A 17958-nucleotide genomic window follows, 5' to 3' on the forward strand; every position below is an offset into this window, starting at 1 on the left:
GTTTAAATTTATTGGAACTAACATATTTTAACATGTATAACATATATTGAATTACTTAACATCTAGGGGATGAGGTTGGGAAAAGGAAGGGAAAATTTGTAACACAAGGCTATGAAAGTATCAATGTTGAAAAATTATCTATGCATATGTTTTGAAAATAAAAAGCTTTAATAAAAATTAAAAATAAAAAGATATGTATGACAGCTCTATATATCATTCTCCATATTGTAGTATTAAAACACTATTAATAATTTCCAATAAATAAAGGACAGGGGAACAAAAGTGTCCCAGAATAAAAATATACTAACTCCAATCTTCTTTAGTTCAATGACCATAGAAAAGCAACTTAGCTTTAGTTTCCTCATCTACAAAAGGAGAATAAAATACCTGTAGTACTAATTCCATACGTTTATCATGAGATTCAAAAAGAGATAATATATGTAAAATATTTTATATAGTTATCAGCTATCCTACAACTTCTTCAGATCCTAGTTGTTAAGCAAATGATATAAATATAGCATGTAGCAACTTCAGTAAGTTCAGTCTAACACATTTTCAGAGATGGATAACACAATTTTCTGATGTGAGGCATTAGTTCTGGATGCTTTTAAGTTTTTTAAACACTTGGCTAAGAAAAGGTTTTTGAGAAACTTTTTTTCAAGCTAAATTTTATAAAATCAAACCATTTTAAAGGTCTTCTTTGAATGAAACGATAGTAAAATTATGCTTTTCTTTTACTTTAAGAAGCTTCTATGTTTAATATGATTGCTTGTTAACTTGTTACTATTTAGATCACATTACAATGTGTCGTTATGTGAAAGCATTTCAGAATAACTTATTTTATTTCAAATAATTTTACAAATGATAGTTATAAGGATCTGACTGATGCTTCCATTTGCATAATTTGCCCAAATGGGAAAAATCCATCTCTTACTGAATCTTGATATCTTTTCTACAGCTGAGTCAATGCCTACAGCATTGAATTTGAGTGACTTATCCAGGGTCACAGAGCTAATATGTATTACATGCAAGACTTGAACTCGGGTCTTCCTGATGCAGAAGAGAGTTGTCTATCCACTATGCCTTAGTGGCTTCTCTTTTATAAATGAGACCTAATTAATATTGATAGAAACACCAATGAGAGCATAATTCATCTTAATTCTTCCGCTAAAAATGGAAGTATTTTGTCAAGTGAGAGGATAGTTGAGGAAGGAGATACTATGCAGAAGGAAATATACAAGACTTGAGAATAGATAATCTGAGTTCAAATCCTCAGTATGCTTTTTATAGCTTATGTCATCTTTGGTAAATCACCTAGCTTTTCTGTGCCTCATTATCCCTCTCTTTAAAAGGGATTTAGTTAGGAAACTTCTAAGCTCTTAAAGACTTAAAAACAGGAACTAATGGAAACACTGAAAGGATGAGCAGTTAATTTTTCTTTCTTTTTTTAATAGTATTTTATTTTTCCAAAGACATGTAAAGATAGCTTTCAACATTCATCTTTGCAAAAGCATTCTGAAATGCTTTCAAATAAAGATACATTGTGATGTGATCTAAATAAGAACTTAATATATTCCAAATCTTTCTCTCTTTTCTCCTTCTTCTCCATCTCTGCCCAAGATAGCAAGCAATACGATATAGGTTAAACAAGGGCAATTCTTCTAAATCTATTTTCATATCCGTCAGGCTATAACAAAAATATCAGCTCAAAGGGGAAAAAACATAAGAAAGAAAAAAAAAAAAAGACAAGCAAACAAACAAGAAGAAAAGGTGAAAATACTATGCTTTGATCCATAGTCGATCTCTATGATTCTCTCTGGATGCAAATGGCACTTTCCAAACCAAGTCTATTAGAATTGTCTTGAATCATCTCATTGTTGAAAAGAGCCAAGTCCATCATAGCTGATTATCACAAAATCATGTTACTGTGTACAATATTCTCTTGGTTTGAGCAGTTAATTTTTCAATGTACATTACTAGTATGTACTGAAAGCAAAAAAAGAAGCCTGGCCCTTTCACACCCAAGGCCAAATTTTTCTTTTGAGTTTCTGAAGCCAGAGGTGCTTGATCCTAAGGATGAAATAGAGTTTGGCATTGGGTCTTGAACTATGGCGATCATACCAAGAATAATAGCTCTAAATCCTAGGAAATAAAATCCAATCATTCATACCTACCTGAAGGGCAGATGTTGTTAGTATTCTAATACCCATTTATCTTTTAAATACCACCTTAAACCAACAATCCACTCCAAGTAGCATTTATTAAATATCTACTATATACAACAAACAATGGAATCTGGACAGACAGAGATGAGATAGATTAAATTGTCCCTTCCCTTACCACTACTTACATTCTAATGAGAAAGTGATATAGACATGGAAAATGAGTGATATACAACATATAAACACAAACACAAGAAAATTTAAGGATAAAGAAACAGCTAACAGCTTGAAGGATTAGAACTTTTAAAACGTCATTCTCATCTCTGACTCTATTTTTGTCCATCCTTATGGCTTCTTACACACTTCACTTTCTAGCAGGTCATGCCATTACACTTCATTTTCTTCTAGTTTGGAGTTGTTTTTAATTTTTACCAACTCCCAAAACTACTTCTCTGGCATCCTTTCTTTCCCTAATACATAAACTAATTGTTTTTCCCTGACTCAAATACACCCATCTTCTTAACAAAATTTTGCCTGCTCCTGTACGTATATACATGCATACATGTGTGTATATATATAGATATATACATATATATGTAGCATGAATGGAGTAACATATACTAAGATCTCTGCCGATATAAGTTAATGCGGGTATTTTTTTTTCCTTAAAAAGTTAATTAATGTGCCCTTAGATTGATCTAGGGGACTAAGATTTTGGTTTTGATGTAATTTTTTTTTTTTTGGCCTATGAAATGATAGAACCTTGTGTCTCAGGCTGACCATCATGGCAAACATAAATGTAGGTAAGTTCAGCTTGGCATTACCCATTATTACATTCTTACTGGGAAGCCATTTCCTCTTAATATATCCTCTTCTAATCACTAGATGATCTTTAGGCATTTCATTTTACTACAATTTTGTACTTGAAGTAACAGAGCCCAGGTCGTGACATCAAGAAGATGACTTCAAATCCTACCTGGGTACATTTTACCTGTGTGACCCTGAACAATTAACAACTTTTCCAGGACTCAGTTTTATCCATAATATTGAGAAGTTGGATTGGACAGCTCTATGAGCTCTTTTTGCTCTAAATATATAACTCTATGAGTCTCTAATGAATCAAGACACAATCTATCTTACAACTGATTATTGTATAAAATGATCTGAACATCCAATTTCATGTCAAAGTCTTGGCAATATATATTTTCATACTCTTTGTTTTTTCATTGTGAATGGTTTGACTAAATTCTTTCCCACTGTTGTATATCTGTGGAGGAGGATTTGAGAGAATTTCACCATTAAAAGACAATTCATCTTTTGTTTGAATTATGGATGGCACAAAATTATGGGAGGACAGAGTTTTGAATAAAGAACCTTAACAATGAACTAAATTTTATCATTTTTTTAAATCTATGAAATCTAGAAAGATGTTGTTTGCCCAGAATGCCCTATATAATAAGCTTCGGGAATCACAATTCAAATCCAGGTCCAGTTAACTACATATCTAGCCCTATACCATAGTCCTTGACCGTTAATCTTTGATCCTCACAGTATGTATTTTAAATGTTCAAAGGGAAATGCTTCCTTTTTTTAACAGTAATCTCTCATATAGCTAATAAGAAAAGAATCTTGGAATGTATTATTTAAGAAAAATTTTCAACATTCCTAATGATCCCAAACAACTCTAGATCACAAATGAACACATTGGTAGCATCTTTATTCTCCTGCCCATGTTACATGATTGCTACTTGTTGAATGACATTATTTTGGAAGAATCAAAACTATGACATCCAAGGGGCAATAGAAGCTCATGGTAAGTGAAAATCATGTGGAGGTAAGAGGGAGAGATTTCTAGCAAGGGAACACACATAAGCTTAGTTGTTGTTTTGGTCATGTGGGTATATGAGTAATTTAAAATACATACTATGAGAATCAAAGATTAATGGTCAAAGACTATGGTGTAGAGTAAAGAAGGTTAGATATGTATTTAAGTATGTAGTTTAAATTTCTCAGTTGTACCCATGAACTCTATGACTAAAGCCAAAACTCTAAGATCTTTTCCTTATTTATGCATGCTGTACTGATTGTAAAGGGCTACTAAGGGTCAAATGAGAAAAAATAAAGCATGTAAGGCATTTTGCAAAACTTAAAAAGCTATAAAAATGTCAGCCATTTATATTATTGAGGCAGGAGAAGCCTTGGACAGGAATCCCCAAGAGAAATAGCAACACAAAAAGAAGCCCATTTAAAAGAAATATATTTCTAAGTTGTCTGTGTATAGATGGGTGGTTACAACTTGTCTTCAGAATTGATATATGACCATTAACTATGAAAGAATGTCCCACCCTGACACACACATAAATGAATTCATTTGGAACCCTCTGATAGACTGATAATATTTCTATTTCATCATTTTACTTCAGTTGTATACTAAGTTTCTGTTGTGACAACAAATAATGAATGAGGGGGAAAAAAAGAAATTGTTAATGGTATTTAAATCAACTGGGGTTGGATCCTGGAAGACAGTGCTAAATACTAGGGTAAAAAAATATATATAATAATGATGACAACAAAAAACCTAACAACAACAAAACAATCCCTTTCCTCAACAACCTCATAATCAAATTGGGGAGACAATATGCAAACAACAACGGAAAACCAAACTATAAACAGTATAAATCGGAGATAATTGACAGAGGGAAGTTCCTATGGTTTATTTTTTTTATTTTATTTTTTAGAGACAGTTAGGGTGATATGACTTCCCCAAGTTCACACAACCAGTAAGTAGATGCGGATCATTTAAACGTAGGTCCATCTTGACTCCATGGCTAGCTCTTTATCCACTGTACCATCTACCTACACCTGGATTTAAAACTATTAAAAAAATTAGAATGAATCTAGCCCAACTTCATCACTACACTGAGAATCAAATTAGCATCCAATAAGATTGGGACCTACTCATGGTCACAACAAAACAGGTAATGATGACAGATTTAGAAGCATCTTCTGAGTCCAAATGGGGCTCTTTTTAACTAACTAGACTATGCCGAAAATGACTTAACTAGTATTTCTAGGCTTAGCAGCAGACCTGCTTATAGTAGAATATCACTGACTTGAACTTTGAACCTCTTTGCATCTCTACTGTTATGATCTTCTAGACCGAAGTTACTTAATCTCTTTGTGCCTCAAATGTAAAATGAAAGGATGAGAGTCAGTCTTTATGATTCTTTCTGGTTCTAATTTTATGATCCCATGAATCCAAGATGGTAGCCATTTTTAAGGAGTGACAAACTGTCAATCTGTTTAAATTTTAGGAGTTAGGAACCATGTCATCACTTAGCAACTTTGGTTATGGAATCAACACATGACCTATGTTGTACTGGGCAAATCATCTTTCCATTATAGGCCTTAAATTTCTTAATTGTAAAATGAGATTATGAGGTTTAAGAAAGGTCCCTTCACATATCATATGTCAAGAATGTAATCTCTACTTAATGGATTCTCTAACTTCTTTCAAAGCTCAGGTGTTACCTGCTCTGATACATCTTCCCTAATCTCTACTTATCTCTATCTGGAAAATATTTCAGATACAATTTTTTTAAAATGGCATATAAGTTTTATTCTGTCAATAGAATATAAGCTCCCTGGGGGACTCAAACTGTTTTGTTTTTTAATCCTCAGGGGCTGGCTTGGAGCCTTGTCTATATGGGGTATTTACTATTTTTAATTAATACTTACATTTTGCTAAATTGGATGAATATGATAGCATTCAGCAGATCAAAGGATAGAGACATTTTAGAACAAGGCAAAGCAGTCATGCATGGAGTTAGAAATTGCTATTTTGCTTAACTTGGGGTTACATTAGGTTAAGAATACAAACACCAAAATAAATGGCAAGGGGAAAGGAATTCCCTGTGTTTGAATCACATTTGTTCAAGCAAACAGCTTTAGAAGCTGTACTAATTAAAGAAAGAGAGTCAGAGAGAAAGTTAACCAGTGGAGAAAGCTTCATAAAATTCTACATTTCCATATAAGGAAGATTCAACAAAGGCATCGAATGAACAGTACTTATCCCATGACTATAATTGAACCTTTGCAATTATAGGGCATAAAGCCATCTCCTTGTTCTTCTTTTCTTTCTTCTTTCTTCCTTTCTTTTCCTATTTTCTCCTTTCCTTCTCTCCCTCCCTCCCTCCCTTCCTCTCTCTCTCTCTCTCTCTCTCTCTCTCTCTCTCTCTCTCTCTCTCTCTCTCTCTCTCTCTCTCTCTCTCTCTCTCTCTCTCTCTCTCTCTCTCTCTCTCTCTCTCTCTTTCTCTCATCATTCTTTCTTAAAGAAAAAAAATTAATTTTCTTTCCTAACAAGGTCAGTTAGTGATTCTATACATATGCTGTACACCTAGAAAATATATGTTGACATTTTAAAAAGCAGAATTACTTATGAAAATTTGTGTTATCTTTCAAGAAGTGATGAAGTGATGCTTAGAACCAATTTTCTTTGTATAGAATGTTCAAACCACAGAGTAAATGTATTATTTTGAAATTCTATACTTTGTCCATCTATGTTGGAATATACATTTAGTGGGGTTTTATGTTCTACAGTGCCCCACTAAAAACAATCCAGTATTCTATACTTGCTGGTCAGCGTACTGAAAATGTTCCCACTGAATGATCATTCTAATACCTTTGGGTTGTATATAAAATTATAAGTAAGCAGCTATGGCACATTTTATTATAATTCACACATAGTAGCTTTTAAGACTTTAGACTTATAAAGTGGTTTGCTTTGATGCAAATGGTATAAGTATCTTTATCATCTCCACTTATACAGGTAAAGGAAAGTGAAGAGAATTGAATAAACACTTATTAAGTACCCATTGTGTACCAGTCAACATGCTAAGCACATTAATTCTTAACAACTTAGAAGAAAGAGGTCATTATTATTCCAATTTCACAGATCCAGAAACTGAAGCAGACAAAAGGTAAGTGATTTAACTATTGTTAAATAACTAATAAATGTTTGAGGTAATATTTGAACTTGTTCTTTCTGACTCCAGATCCAGTGCTCTTTAATTGAGAGCCAAGAACTTCAGAGGCACTCTAGCCAAAGAAGTAGTTGAACAAGAATTCTCTGCAAGTGGTTTTCTACCTATTCCACTGTTTAGAACTGTGTCATACAATCCATTGAATGCTAGATAAGGGTAAAGAATTCACATTTCATCTCCAACACACCAACAGATATGATATTAGGAAAAGTTATTCAGCCTTTCTAAGCTCCATTATATTTTAACATTTACAATGAACTCATCATATCCAGTCAATTATATGATTTATAACTGACAATATGGGGAAAAATGAATGAGTTTACCTGTATTATCTGGTTATTGTCATCATTTTTAAAAATCCATGAAATCAAACCAATTTACCTCCATTACATTTCTGTTGACTGCCAAATGTATAGGATTCATACACTTAGCAATGCTAATGAGGGCCATATATGCAAAGTATTCTACCTCAATAACTTGGCTCTTCCATATCCTGAAATGTATACGTGTTGACCTCTAAAGTCTAATATATAAAGTCTAGAAAGTCACTGCAATGTTTAAAGACCCTCTTGACTCAAACCAGCCCACATCTCTGAATTCAAATTCCACCAATGACACTTCCTATGTGATCTTGGGCAAAGAGTGTAACTTGCTGGATCTCAGTTTCCTTGTTGATAAAATGAGAATGTGGACTAATATAGTACAAGTTCTCAAAGAGAAACCATGCTGATTAATATAACTGAGTGGTCAGTTTTTAGTAAACAAGCTTATCAAAATACTTTTTTTATCATTATTTTTGGATAGTATAAAGAACAGGAACTCTGTCTTATAATTCAGGTCATTGGACAGGAAACTATTCTGATAAAGCATTCAGTACTGAAACAATGACCCATTTATCCAACAAATAAATGTATTCCTCCAGGAACTATTCTGGGACTTTTTGTTTTCTTTCTTTACCTTCTTTCATCTGATGATCTCACCTTCTCCCAAGATTATAATTATCTCTACATAGGTGATTCCCAAATTCCTATTCACATACTTCATATCTATATCTATATGTATCCTAAACTCTTGTTGCATCTCCAAAAGCCTGTTAAACATCTTTGTGTAGATATCCTGATAGTTCCTCAATCTTCCATGTCCCAATAAGCTTATTATTGTCACTCCCTACTCACAAACTTTTCTCTCTGTTGATTGAATTTTTCTGTACCTGGACATATAGGTTTATAATTTTAGATGACATCATTCATACCCATGATCTTCTTTACATACTCAAATGTCATTTGTCATCTCTCAGAGTAGTTAGTTAATAGACTTGATTAATGTCACAAAACTTATGTCACATTGTAAATCTTAAAATATAATGACACCAAGTTTTCCTGACTCCAAATCATTCTTATTCACTGTTACATAATGTAGTGATTTTTATAACCATCAATAAGATAAAAGAAATCTGATCTTATCTTATATGAAAACAATATTACAGAAATTACCATCATCAGCATCAATGATATTAAATATGAAAAAAAATGGATCTGAGAAATAGGTAATAGAAATAGGAAACAGAATAAATAGAATATTTGGATTCCCTCAAATCATTTCTTTCTCCCTCTCCCTTTAATCTACACTTCATTGAAATGCTAAAGCTAGGTCTGACCATAACATTTTTCTGCTCAAAACTTTTTTGTGGTTCCCTACTGTCTTCTCGAAAAAACTGAAATTTCTCAACCTCATATTTACATCCTCCATAAGCTGGATACAAATTACCACTTGAGTAATACTCTTACACATTCTGTATTTCAGAAAAATTGGAATATTTGCTCTTTCCAGAACTTGGTATTCCATTGTTTACTATCACATACATGTAAAACACTTCATTTTTGAATTTCAGAATTTGTCTTCTCTTAAGGATGCCGATAAGCCCAGTTTTCAGTAATATCTTCCAATCTAAATTTCTTTGTCTGATCTCTCATATGTTCTCATAATTTTCTATCCTTTATTACACTTATTAGGGTACAAACAATAAAATATATCTTTTTAGGAACATATATATTCCTCAAGTATAGGCCATTACTTTTGCCTTTATATTGTGGGACCTAGCATAGTGTCTGCATTTAAGGGCTGTGTATTTATATTGAATTAAAAGTTTTCAGTACACAACAGGTTATATTGATGGAGGAAGATCTGAGATGAAATCCTATTTCAGGTATTTATCAGTTACATGACCCTGAATAGTTATATAACCTCTCTCAGATCACTTTTTTAAATCTATAAAATAGGGGGATACACTTGATAAGCCCTTAATCTTCAAAGTTATGAAAGTAGGATTAAATTCCACTTAATTTAAATTCTCATTTTGCAAATGAGAAAACTAAGATCTAAGGAACATACATTTTTTGCCTGAGTTATCATGTCAAAAATGGAAACTGAGTCAATTAAAGAATAATTTTACTTTGCCTCTCTACCTTCCTCTTGGGAATATTAAAACATTTTAAACATGTACAGATTCTTTGATTTCTTATTGTTCTACACCTCTGTCCTTTCTTGCCTTCATTAATTATACTGCTTTCTAAATAACACTTATAACTGACCCTGAGAGGAAATAGCAAAGCACAAAATAACAAAGATAGAGTACAATAGTGAGATTGCCTAAAGGTCATCCCAATCCACACGAGGCAAAGCAGTCTAAGTTATAGCTGATCCTGCAATATTTAGAATATCCTGGGGCTCCATGAAACCTGTTAAGTTCTTTCTAGAGACTGAGCCTCCATTAATTCTTACTGGTGCAGGATTGACTCTTATAATATTATGAGAGAGAAAATAAGCACCTCTCTTCTCCTTGACTTAGAGAAAGTCAAAATATTTGCATGAGATATCTAAACTATCTTACTCTTTAGCATTGTGTTTATTTTGCTGGAGAATGGCCAGTGAAGTTAGGTGTCAAAATTAAATTTTTAAAGTTCATTTGCAAAGACCTCAAAAAAGATGAGATTGTTACAAGTCATAAATTTTGGAGCTGGGAAAGATCTGTTAAAATCATCTTTTCCAATCCCTTTCATGTCACAAATGAAGAAACAAAGCACAGATAATTTTTATGGTATAGTAGAAAGGGGGCAAATAACTTCTAGTATCAGAGAACCATGGTTTAAATTCTACCTTCAAAGTTTAAAAACCAATTTGGACCTCAGCTTCCTCATTTGTCAAAATGAAAAGGTTGAACTGGATAAACTTTGAGAGATCCCTTATAGTTTGAGATCGGTGATCCTATGTGAGTTTCATAAAGTAACATAACCAGTTAAAAGCAGAAATAAGATTTAAACCCAGATCTTACCTAAAAAATAAATGATAGAATTAGACTTGGTGGTCTCTCTTCCAGTTTTAAATCTAGGATACTATTATTTCCTAATTCTAAACAGGGAGGTCTCATTATTATGCTAATGTGCTGAATAATTCAAAGGTACACAAAATCCCAGAATATAAACTCCTTGAGGGCAGGGTCACTTTGGTTTTGTCTTATATCCCAAGTACCTTACATAGTGCCTGGCACAAAGCAACTCTTAAATAAAGGCTTGCTAGATTGGCTTAAATTGAACTGTTAGCATTTGGACTCTAAAAGGACAAAGAACATGCTCAGAACCAAAGGACTCATATTTGAGAAATGATCATGAAGGTGAACTATGTTCAAAAGTTCTGTTATTTTCCTAAGGATTTTTAACTCCCAGTGGTAAAATTAGGTATGGATTTGCAAATATTTATTTTTAGGCTTTCTCTTTAGCCTTTATTTTTTGAGAACTTTATTTATTTATTCTTGGTATTTTATTTTATTTATTTATTTAATTTGCTGAGGCAATTAAGATTAAGTGACTTGCCAGGATCACACAGCCAGGAAGTATTGTGTCTAAAGCCAGATTTGAATTCAGGTCCTCCTGACTTCAAGGCTGGTGCTCTATCCATTACATCAACTAGCTGCCCCCTTGGTATTTTATTAAACAACTCCAATTTATAGCATTTATAGCTGTCAGAAATCTAAACGAAAGTTCATAATTATAACTTCTACCTTGAAAAATGGAACTCCTGTAAGTATGTGTTACAGTAAGTCCACAAAAGAAAGGAGAAATACATTTTAATGAGCATGAACAAGAAGAAACTATTTTATAACAGCTAATAACATACCACAAGCAAAGCATAATGATATACCAATCACTCACCATCATCAGCATCAGTGACATTGAATATGAGAATTGTGGATCCAAGAGGTAGATTCTCCATTAAGGATGTGCTATATGAAGTCGAGCTGAAGACTGGTGGATTGTCATTCACATCAAGAATATTAAAATAAATGCGGATGGTCATGAATTGTCCTCCCCCATCTTCTGCACGGGCAGTGAGGATATAGTATTGCCGTGTTTCATAGTCTAAGTTTCGAGTCAAATTAAAGACTCCAGTAACTGGATTCAGGAAAAATATCCCATCTTCATCATCTTCGCTCACAGTGTATGTAATTTCTCCATTCACACCAGAATCATCATCTGTAGCTAAAATGGCAGCCACTAGAGAACCTAGAAAAGAATTTTAAAGTCCCCTCAAATTAATTCTCTAAGGATTATTATTTTTGCAGAAATGAAATATAAATCTGTGATTTCATCAGTGTGAAGAACGCCATAAGTGTGGAAATTCCATCAACTCAGATAAGTCATCTGCCAAAATGTATTATCATAGAAAATTTAATAGAAAATTAAGTTAAATGATTTACCTGCAACACTGGCTTCTTGATGTCATACAAAGAAGACACCTTAACTCTCAGCTCAGAGATTTTTCCTGCCTATCCCCCTGGAATATCATTTTTCTTTTCTCTGTTTACTGCCTTCCCTGACTTCCTTCAGATAGTAAATTCCATCTTCTCCAAGAAGCCTGAACCAACTCCACTTAATTCTAGTAGTCTCCCTCTATTAATTATGCTCTGTTTATCCTGACTACAACTTGTTCATGTATATTTATTTGTTGTCTCCCCCAGGAAATTGCCTCTTTTTGTATCCCCATCACTTAGTAGAGTGCCTGGTTCATAGTCTTTGCTTAATAAATGTTTATTGATTGATTGATTGATTGACTGACTGACTGACTTGAAGATACTGAGTTGGCATTCAATTCAACAAATGCCATTTTAAAAAAATCATTAGGCACCTATTATACTTCAGATGATGTGCTAAGTACTGAGTAAAAAAGGCACAAATGGAAAAAGCATCTGCTCTCTAAGAGCTTATATTGTATTAATATGTGTTAAAGGTTATATTTGAAACTGGGGTTTCTGGAGTACAAAACCAGCTGGTCTTCTTACTACTTTACTACACTGATTGTTGGCAAAATGAAATTATCCAAATAATGAAAGTTTTTAAATGAAGTTTTAACTAATATTAAAGTCCTCACTCCATCCTAGGAAGGAATGTGTATCTATATCTAGTGTAAATATGTTAGCTAACCAACACTCATTCTGTAAGCATCTAATGTATTAGTAGAAGTAGGTGATACAGGGGATAGAATTCCTGAACTGGAGTCAGGAAAGGCTGAGTTCAAATCTGACCCCTGACACTTATGACTCTGGACAAGTCATTAAAATCTATCTGTCTCAGTTTTCTCAGCTGTAAAACAGGGAGTACCTACTTTTCAGGATATTTGTGAGGATAAAATGAAATTATAACAATTATATAGCACCTACTATGTGTCAGACACTAGGGATGTATATATTATGTAAGCATTTTACAAATATTTCATTAATTAACAAAGCATTTAACACAATGCTTGGTGCACAGTAGTGTTTAATAAGTACTTATTTCCTTCATATTAATAATATCTCAGTATTCCTAAATTGTGCACAAAACATAATATATCCATATCAAAACATGGATATATATTCAAAGAGCAAATTTAATCTTTGTAAATTATGGAAAGCATTCTCTTTGGCAAATAAACAAGATGAGTCATATATGGTGTTATTTCTCATATCTTATTATCACAATATAAAATGGAAAGAAAACTTGACTAGGAGTCCGAATCCTTGTGTTCCAAGACAAACTCTATCATTTCCAACCCTATGACTTCAAATGAACTATTCAATTGATCTCAGCTTCAGTTTCCACATCTGAAAAATGGAAATGAAATTATTAGAACCTTCCTGACTCACCTTTTGTAATTATTAGGAAAATCTTCACAATTTGGCTTCAACCTCCCTTTTGCCTATACTTATCTCAAATTACACATTTTCCTGTATTCCATATAACAACTAAACTGTAATCTGTCAGCTCCTCTTCTGTTTTAATCACTTCCCTAGTCTTGTTGACCTTCTCTGACTGGATAGACTGGATAGATTTGTTAAGGTCCTTCCCTCCTCTTAGAGACAAGTCTTCCCACATGAAGCCTTCTCCTAAATACTCCCACTTCCCTCCAACTCTCTGTCTAGAAGAAAATGACTTCTCTCTTTAAATATCTCTTAGAACTTTTCCTTTATTTATGCTTGAACTCATATCATGACATGATCCCTTGGATCGATGATTTGTGTACATGTACTAACATTTCATGGGGAAAAAGGATAAATCCTATGTACTGCTGAAGTGGTATCAAGAATGCTGTCAGTAAATATACAGGGGATGAGTTAGCAGAATAATTTTTATTGTCAAACCTTTTTAAATTGTGGGTGGCAATCCCATATGGGATCATGTAATTGAATGTAGAGGTCATGAAATTATTATTTATTATAATTAAATGTGTGATTTATATTTTTATTTTATATATCAATATACCTGTAAAAAATGTTTTGGTCATGAGTTGAAAAAGTTTCAGAAGTTCTGGTTTAAATCCTGTCTGACTCTTTATTACCTCTTGGCAAAGATTCTGCAGGTGTTGGACATTTACTTCTCCAGCTCATTTTACAAATGAGGAAACTGAGGTAAATTGAGTAAAATGACTTGTCAAAGGTCACATAGCTAGTAAATGTGCAAGACCAGATTTAAACTCAGAAAGATGAGTTTTTCTGACTCCAAGCACAGCACACTATGCACTGCACCACTAAGGTGACCATAATACTTTTAGTCAACAACAAAGAGCAGTTGTTTTATATATCTATACAACTGCTCATAAATCATTAGACTGCAATGACAACAGGAGAACAACTTATTCTAGGATAATTTTTGCCTGGATCTTATTAAGAAAGATGAAAGAAAAATAACAATAAATGACCTAGACTGAATAGGTTAAAGTTTGCAAAAGATCTTATGTAAATTAATTCATTTAATTCTCTAACACTAGAGAATGAATGTTCCCTACAAAACACATACTCAGTCATAAATATTGCTATATAAAGCATTAAAACATTTTAAGAGTTGTTATGAAGAACCTTGTGCTTTGTAAATCTAGAAACCTCAACTTTCTGTGTTGCCAGAACTTACAATTCTGTCAAGAATTTTCTTTTATGATTTAGTCCAATCTCATCACTTTGACTTCATATTGTTGTAATAATCTCATGCTATGTTGTTAAAAGTAAAAGTGAAATTTCAGGATTTTTAATAGGTAAGACACAAAATTTCTATTTAGGCAAATAACTCAATTTCCAAAATAAAAGTAACATTAGTCACTATCTTCAAGTAGAGTCTGATAAATTAGTGTGTGTGTGTAAGAATAATTCAAAACATCAAATCCATTTCAAACTCTCTTCTAAGAGATTAGATAAATTTGACTTAATCAGTGTTACATTTATTTTAGATGGAGTAAAATATCAAGTGACTTTCATACTAACAACAAACATTTGCATTGCTCTTAGTGTTTTTCAAACATTGTTTTCTGGAAAAAAAACTTTAAAAATATTATACTTACTAATTTGTAATCAATTTTCTACTGGTAGTACTGCACAAAAACTATGACTCAACACAGTCACCAATACAAACTAAGGCTATACACTAATATTCTTGTGCATAGTATCATCATAGTAGAGGGCTAATCCAAAAGTCCTATAAGCTTTGTCAGCAGAATACAAGCTTTGGAAACTTCTACCATGATGAAAATAGTAGCATGACTGGATAATTAGTTTTCTCAACTAAGTGATAACCTTGATTAAAATGGAGATGTTCATCACAAGTTGCCTGTAGAAGGATAAGTACTCTTAGTTATGGCCAAATGAAAAGTTAGTCTTAGGATATAGAAAGACATATAAAATATATAAATATGGAATATTATGAGGAAAGTTGAGGCTGTGGCAGCAAATCATAGAACTCTGAACTATATCCATAGTAAACTAATAAGTAATTTAAAATCTCAAACACTTTTGTGAAGGGATTCTGATGGAGGCATAATGAACTAATAAAAAGGAGAATAATCCCAGCAATTAAGTAATTTCCCAAACGATGTGTAGTCTTATTGATCACGCTACTTTTTGACAAAATTTCATCATGTATAACCTCAAGCAAAAATTTGTCTGTTAGAAAATATAACATATATTTTATATAGTAAATAACTAAATGATATTCTAGCTTTCATATAAACTCCTCTAGAGCAAGGATAATTCATATTTTTCTTTTAATTGTTATTGTCTAGGATAGGCTTTATATATCATAGAAACCTAACATATTATTGCTAAAATGACCTTTAAAATTTTAAAGATATTCTGAATTATCCTAAAGACAGGAATTGAATATCCAAAAAAGTGATTATTATCATCATAATTTATGCAATAATATATTGAAAAGCCAAACAGAATTTTGGGATAGGTTATAATATTCATGAGAAATTATTGTGGCTCAATGGCCAGAAATAATTTTATGGCAAGTAGTTTGTAGCAAATCTTAATTAAAATATATTAGCAATAGCAACTGAAGAAGTAATGACAAGGGTCAAAAAAGGTAGCTACAGAAAACTGAGAGCTTGTCTATCACTTACCAGGTGTGGTATCTTCTGGGATGTCAAAAGAATACACAGGTCTGGAGAACTTGGGTATATGGTCATTCACATCACTAATGGTGATGTTTATCCTCATATCTGAAGACTGCAAGCCATCATCTGCTCGGACCAGCAGGGAGTACTTAGAACGGCGTTCTCTGTCCAAGCGCTTGGTGGCAATCAATTCTCCTGATTCAGGGTCAATATGGAAGCTGTCATCGGCACCACTAATGATTGCATAGGTGACAAGAGCATTGGCACCCTAGAAAAGAAAGGAGAAGCCCTTAAATTACCCATGAGAGGAAAAAAAAACTTCTTGTGATTAAGTCATCACTTTCAGACTTTGGCTAATGTATTGATATCTTGACTTGTGCTTGACTTGGATTTAAGTGAGGTAAAGCTGCACAAAGTCCCCAGTTCCAATCTCTCTTCCTATGGATTATCAACATCCCATAACAAGACAAAACTCAAGGAAATGGCCTGCATGCAGTTGGTGATCTGGACACCTTCAATGCCTAACCAAGCTCTAAGCTCTCCATAGTACCTATTTAAGCTGCTTTCGTGGCTGTTGGAACAATTTGTTCTCATTTACCCATCCTGCTGAGGAAAGTCTTCACATGCTTAGGGAAGACATCTCTCTAACTCAAATGGAACTGATGGTTATTTGTTACACTCAACCTAGGTTAGGCTGTCTGCTGAGACAGTTTTACCAACCAAGATGTGGTTGCTGAGAATGATATAACTAGTTGGAGCCACAGTTGAGTTGGGTGAAGAGGAACACCAAAGGTGAATAAACAGCCCTGAAATGGGCTCAGCAGCTCTCACACCAGAAGTGCTAGTTTTCTTGAATACCCCATACGCCCCTTAAAATGTCACACTATGGAAACAATGGATGATTACTGTTTCATTTAATTAATAAAAAATAAGCTTTTAAATCATGTGTTAACACTTTTAGACATTCAACAAAGATATTTAGTTAGCTATCTATGTCACACAGTATGTCTTGAAGGCTACTGTATTGAACCTGGAGTCAGAAATACTAAGTATCTACTATGTGTCAGGAAATGTGATAGACCTTGAAGACATTAATGCAAAACTGAGTCATCTCCTAACAACCAGGACTTTACACTTGATGAGACACCATATTCACAGATAGGTATTTATGGAAGATATAAAAAATAAAAGGTTTTGTTTTGTTAGGATGGGGGGAAAGTTGAGTTCATCAGTAGAAAATAGAAAGAAGAGAGGACCCATGATAAAGCCTGGGAATACTATCAGTAGACCTAAATTTAGGTGTGAAGTATAGAGAGAAAGTATAGAATACAGAGAAAACGGAAAATGATCTGCCTAGTAGGAAGGAAGAGAATTCCATCAAGGCAGAGCCATGAAAATTCAGGATATACAGCAGATGTAAACCACTAAGAAATCAAGAGAAATGAGCAAAGATGATAATTATCGATAATGACATCATCAATGGCTTTGGAGGAAGCAGTTAAATGGAATAAAGTGGACATGAGTCAGATCACAATGATTGAGAAGGAAATAGGAGGTGAGAAGATAAAAGGAATGACCTTAGAGAGCTGCTTTTTTCCCAGTAGTTTGTCTTTGAAGGAGAGAAAAGGTTTAAGATGATAGCATAAAGACAAGATAGACTCCAGTGAGGGTTTTTTCTTAAAGGATAGAAAAGTCTTGAACATGCCCAGAAAAAGCACAAGAAAGTCTGTGGATCAGGAGAGGGTGACAGATAGGAAGAAAATAATGAAAAACAAAGGAGCAAGCTCCAAGGAGGTTGTACAAAGATATAGGATGAATATGCAAGTAAAGAGGCCAAA

The 17958-nt window shown here is 33.3% G+C and overlaps 1 protein-coding gene across 1 annotated transcript in view; it reads right to left on the reverse strand.

Moving 5' to 3' along the window:
* FAT4 (FAT atypical cadherin 4) overlaps nucleotides 1–17958 on the reverse strand; it is a 152487-nt gene that overhangs the window by 106506 nt on the left and 28023 nt on the right. The window contains exons 5-7 of the mRNA XM_051966725.1: nucleotides 16841–16989; nucleotides 16127–16388; nucleotides 11413–11763 (exon numbers count right to left, since the gene is read on the reverse strand). Of these exons, the coding sequence (XP_051822685.1) occupies nucleotides 11413–11763; nucleotides 16127–16388; nucleotides 16841–16989 (762 nt within the window). The remainder of the gene's footprint in view (nucleotides 1–11412; nucleotides 11764–16126; nucleotides 16389–16840; nucleotides 16990–17958) is intronic.

Source organism: Antechinus flavipes, chromosome 6, assembly GCF_016432865.1.
Source record: "Antechinus flavipes isolate AdamAnt ecotype Samford, QLD, Australia chromosome 6, AdamAnt_v2, whole genome shotgun sequence".
Lineage (NCBI taxonomy): Eukaryota > Metazoa > Chordata > Mammalia > Dasyuromorphia > Dasyuridae > Antechinus > Antechinus flavipes.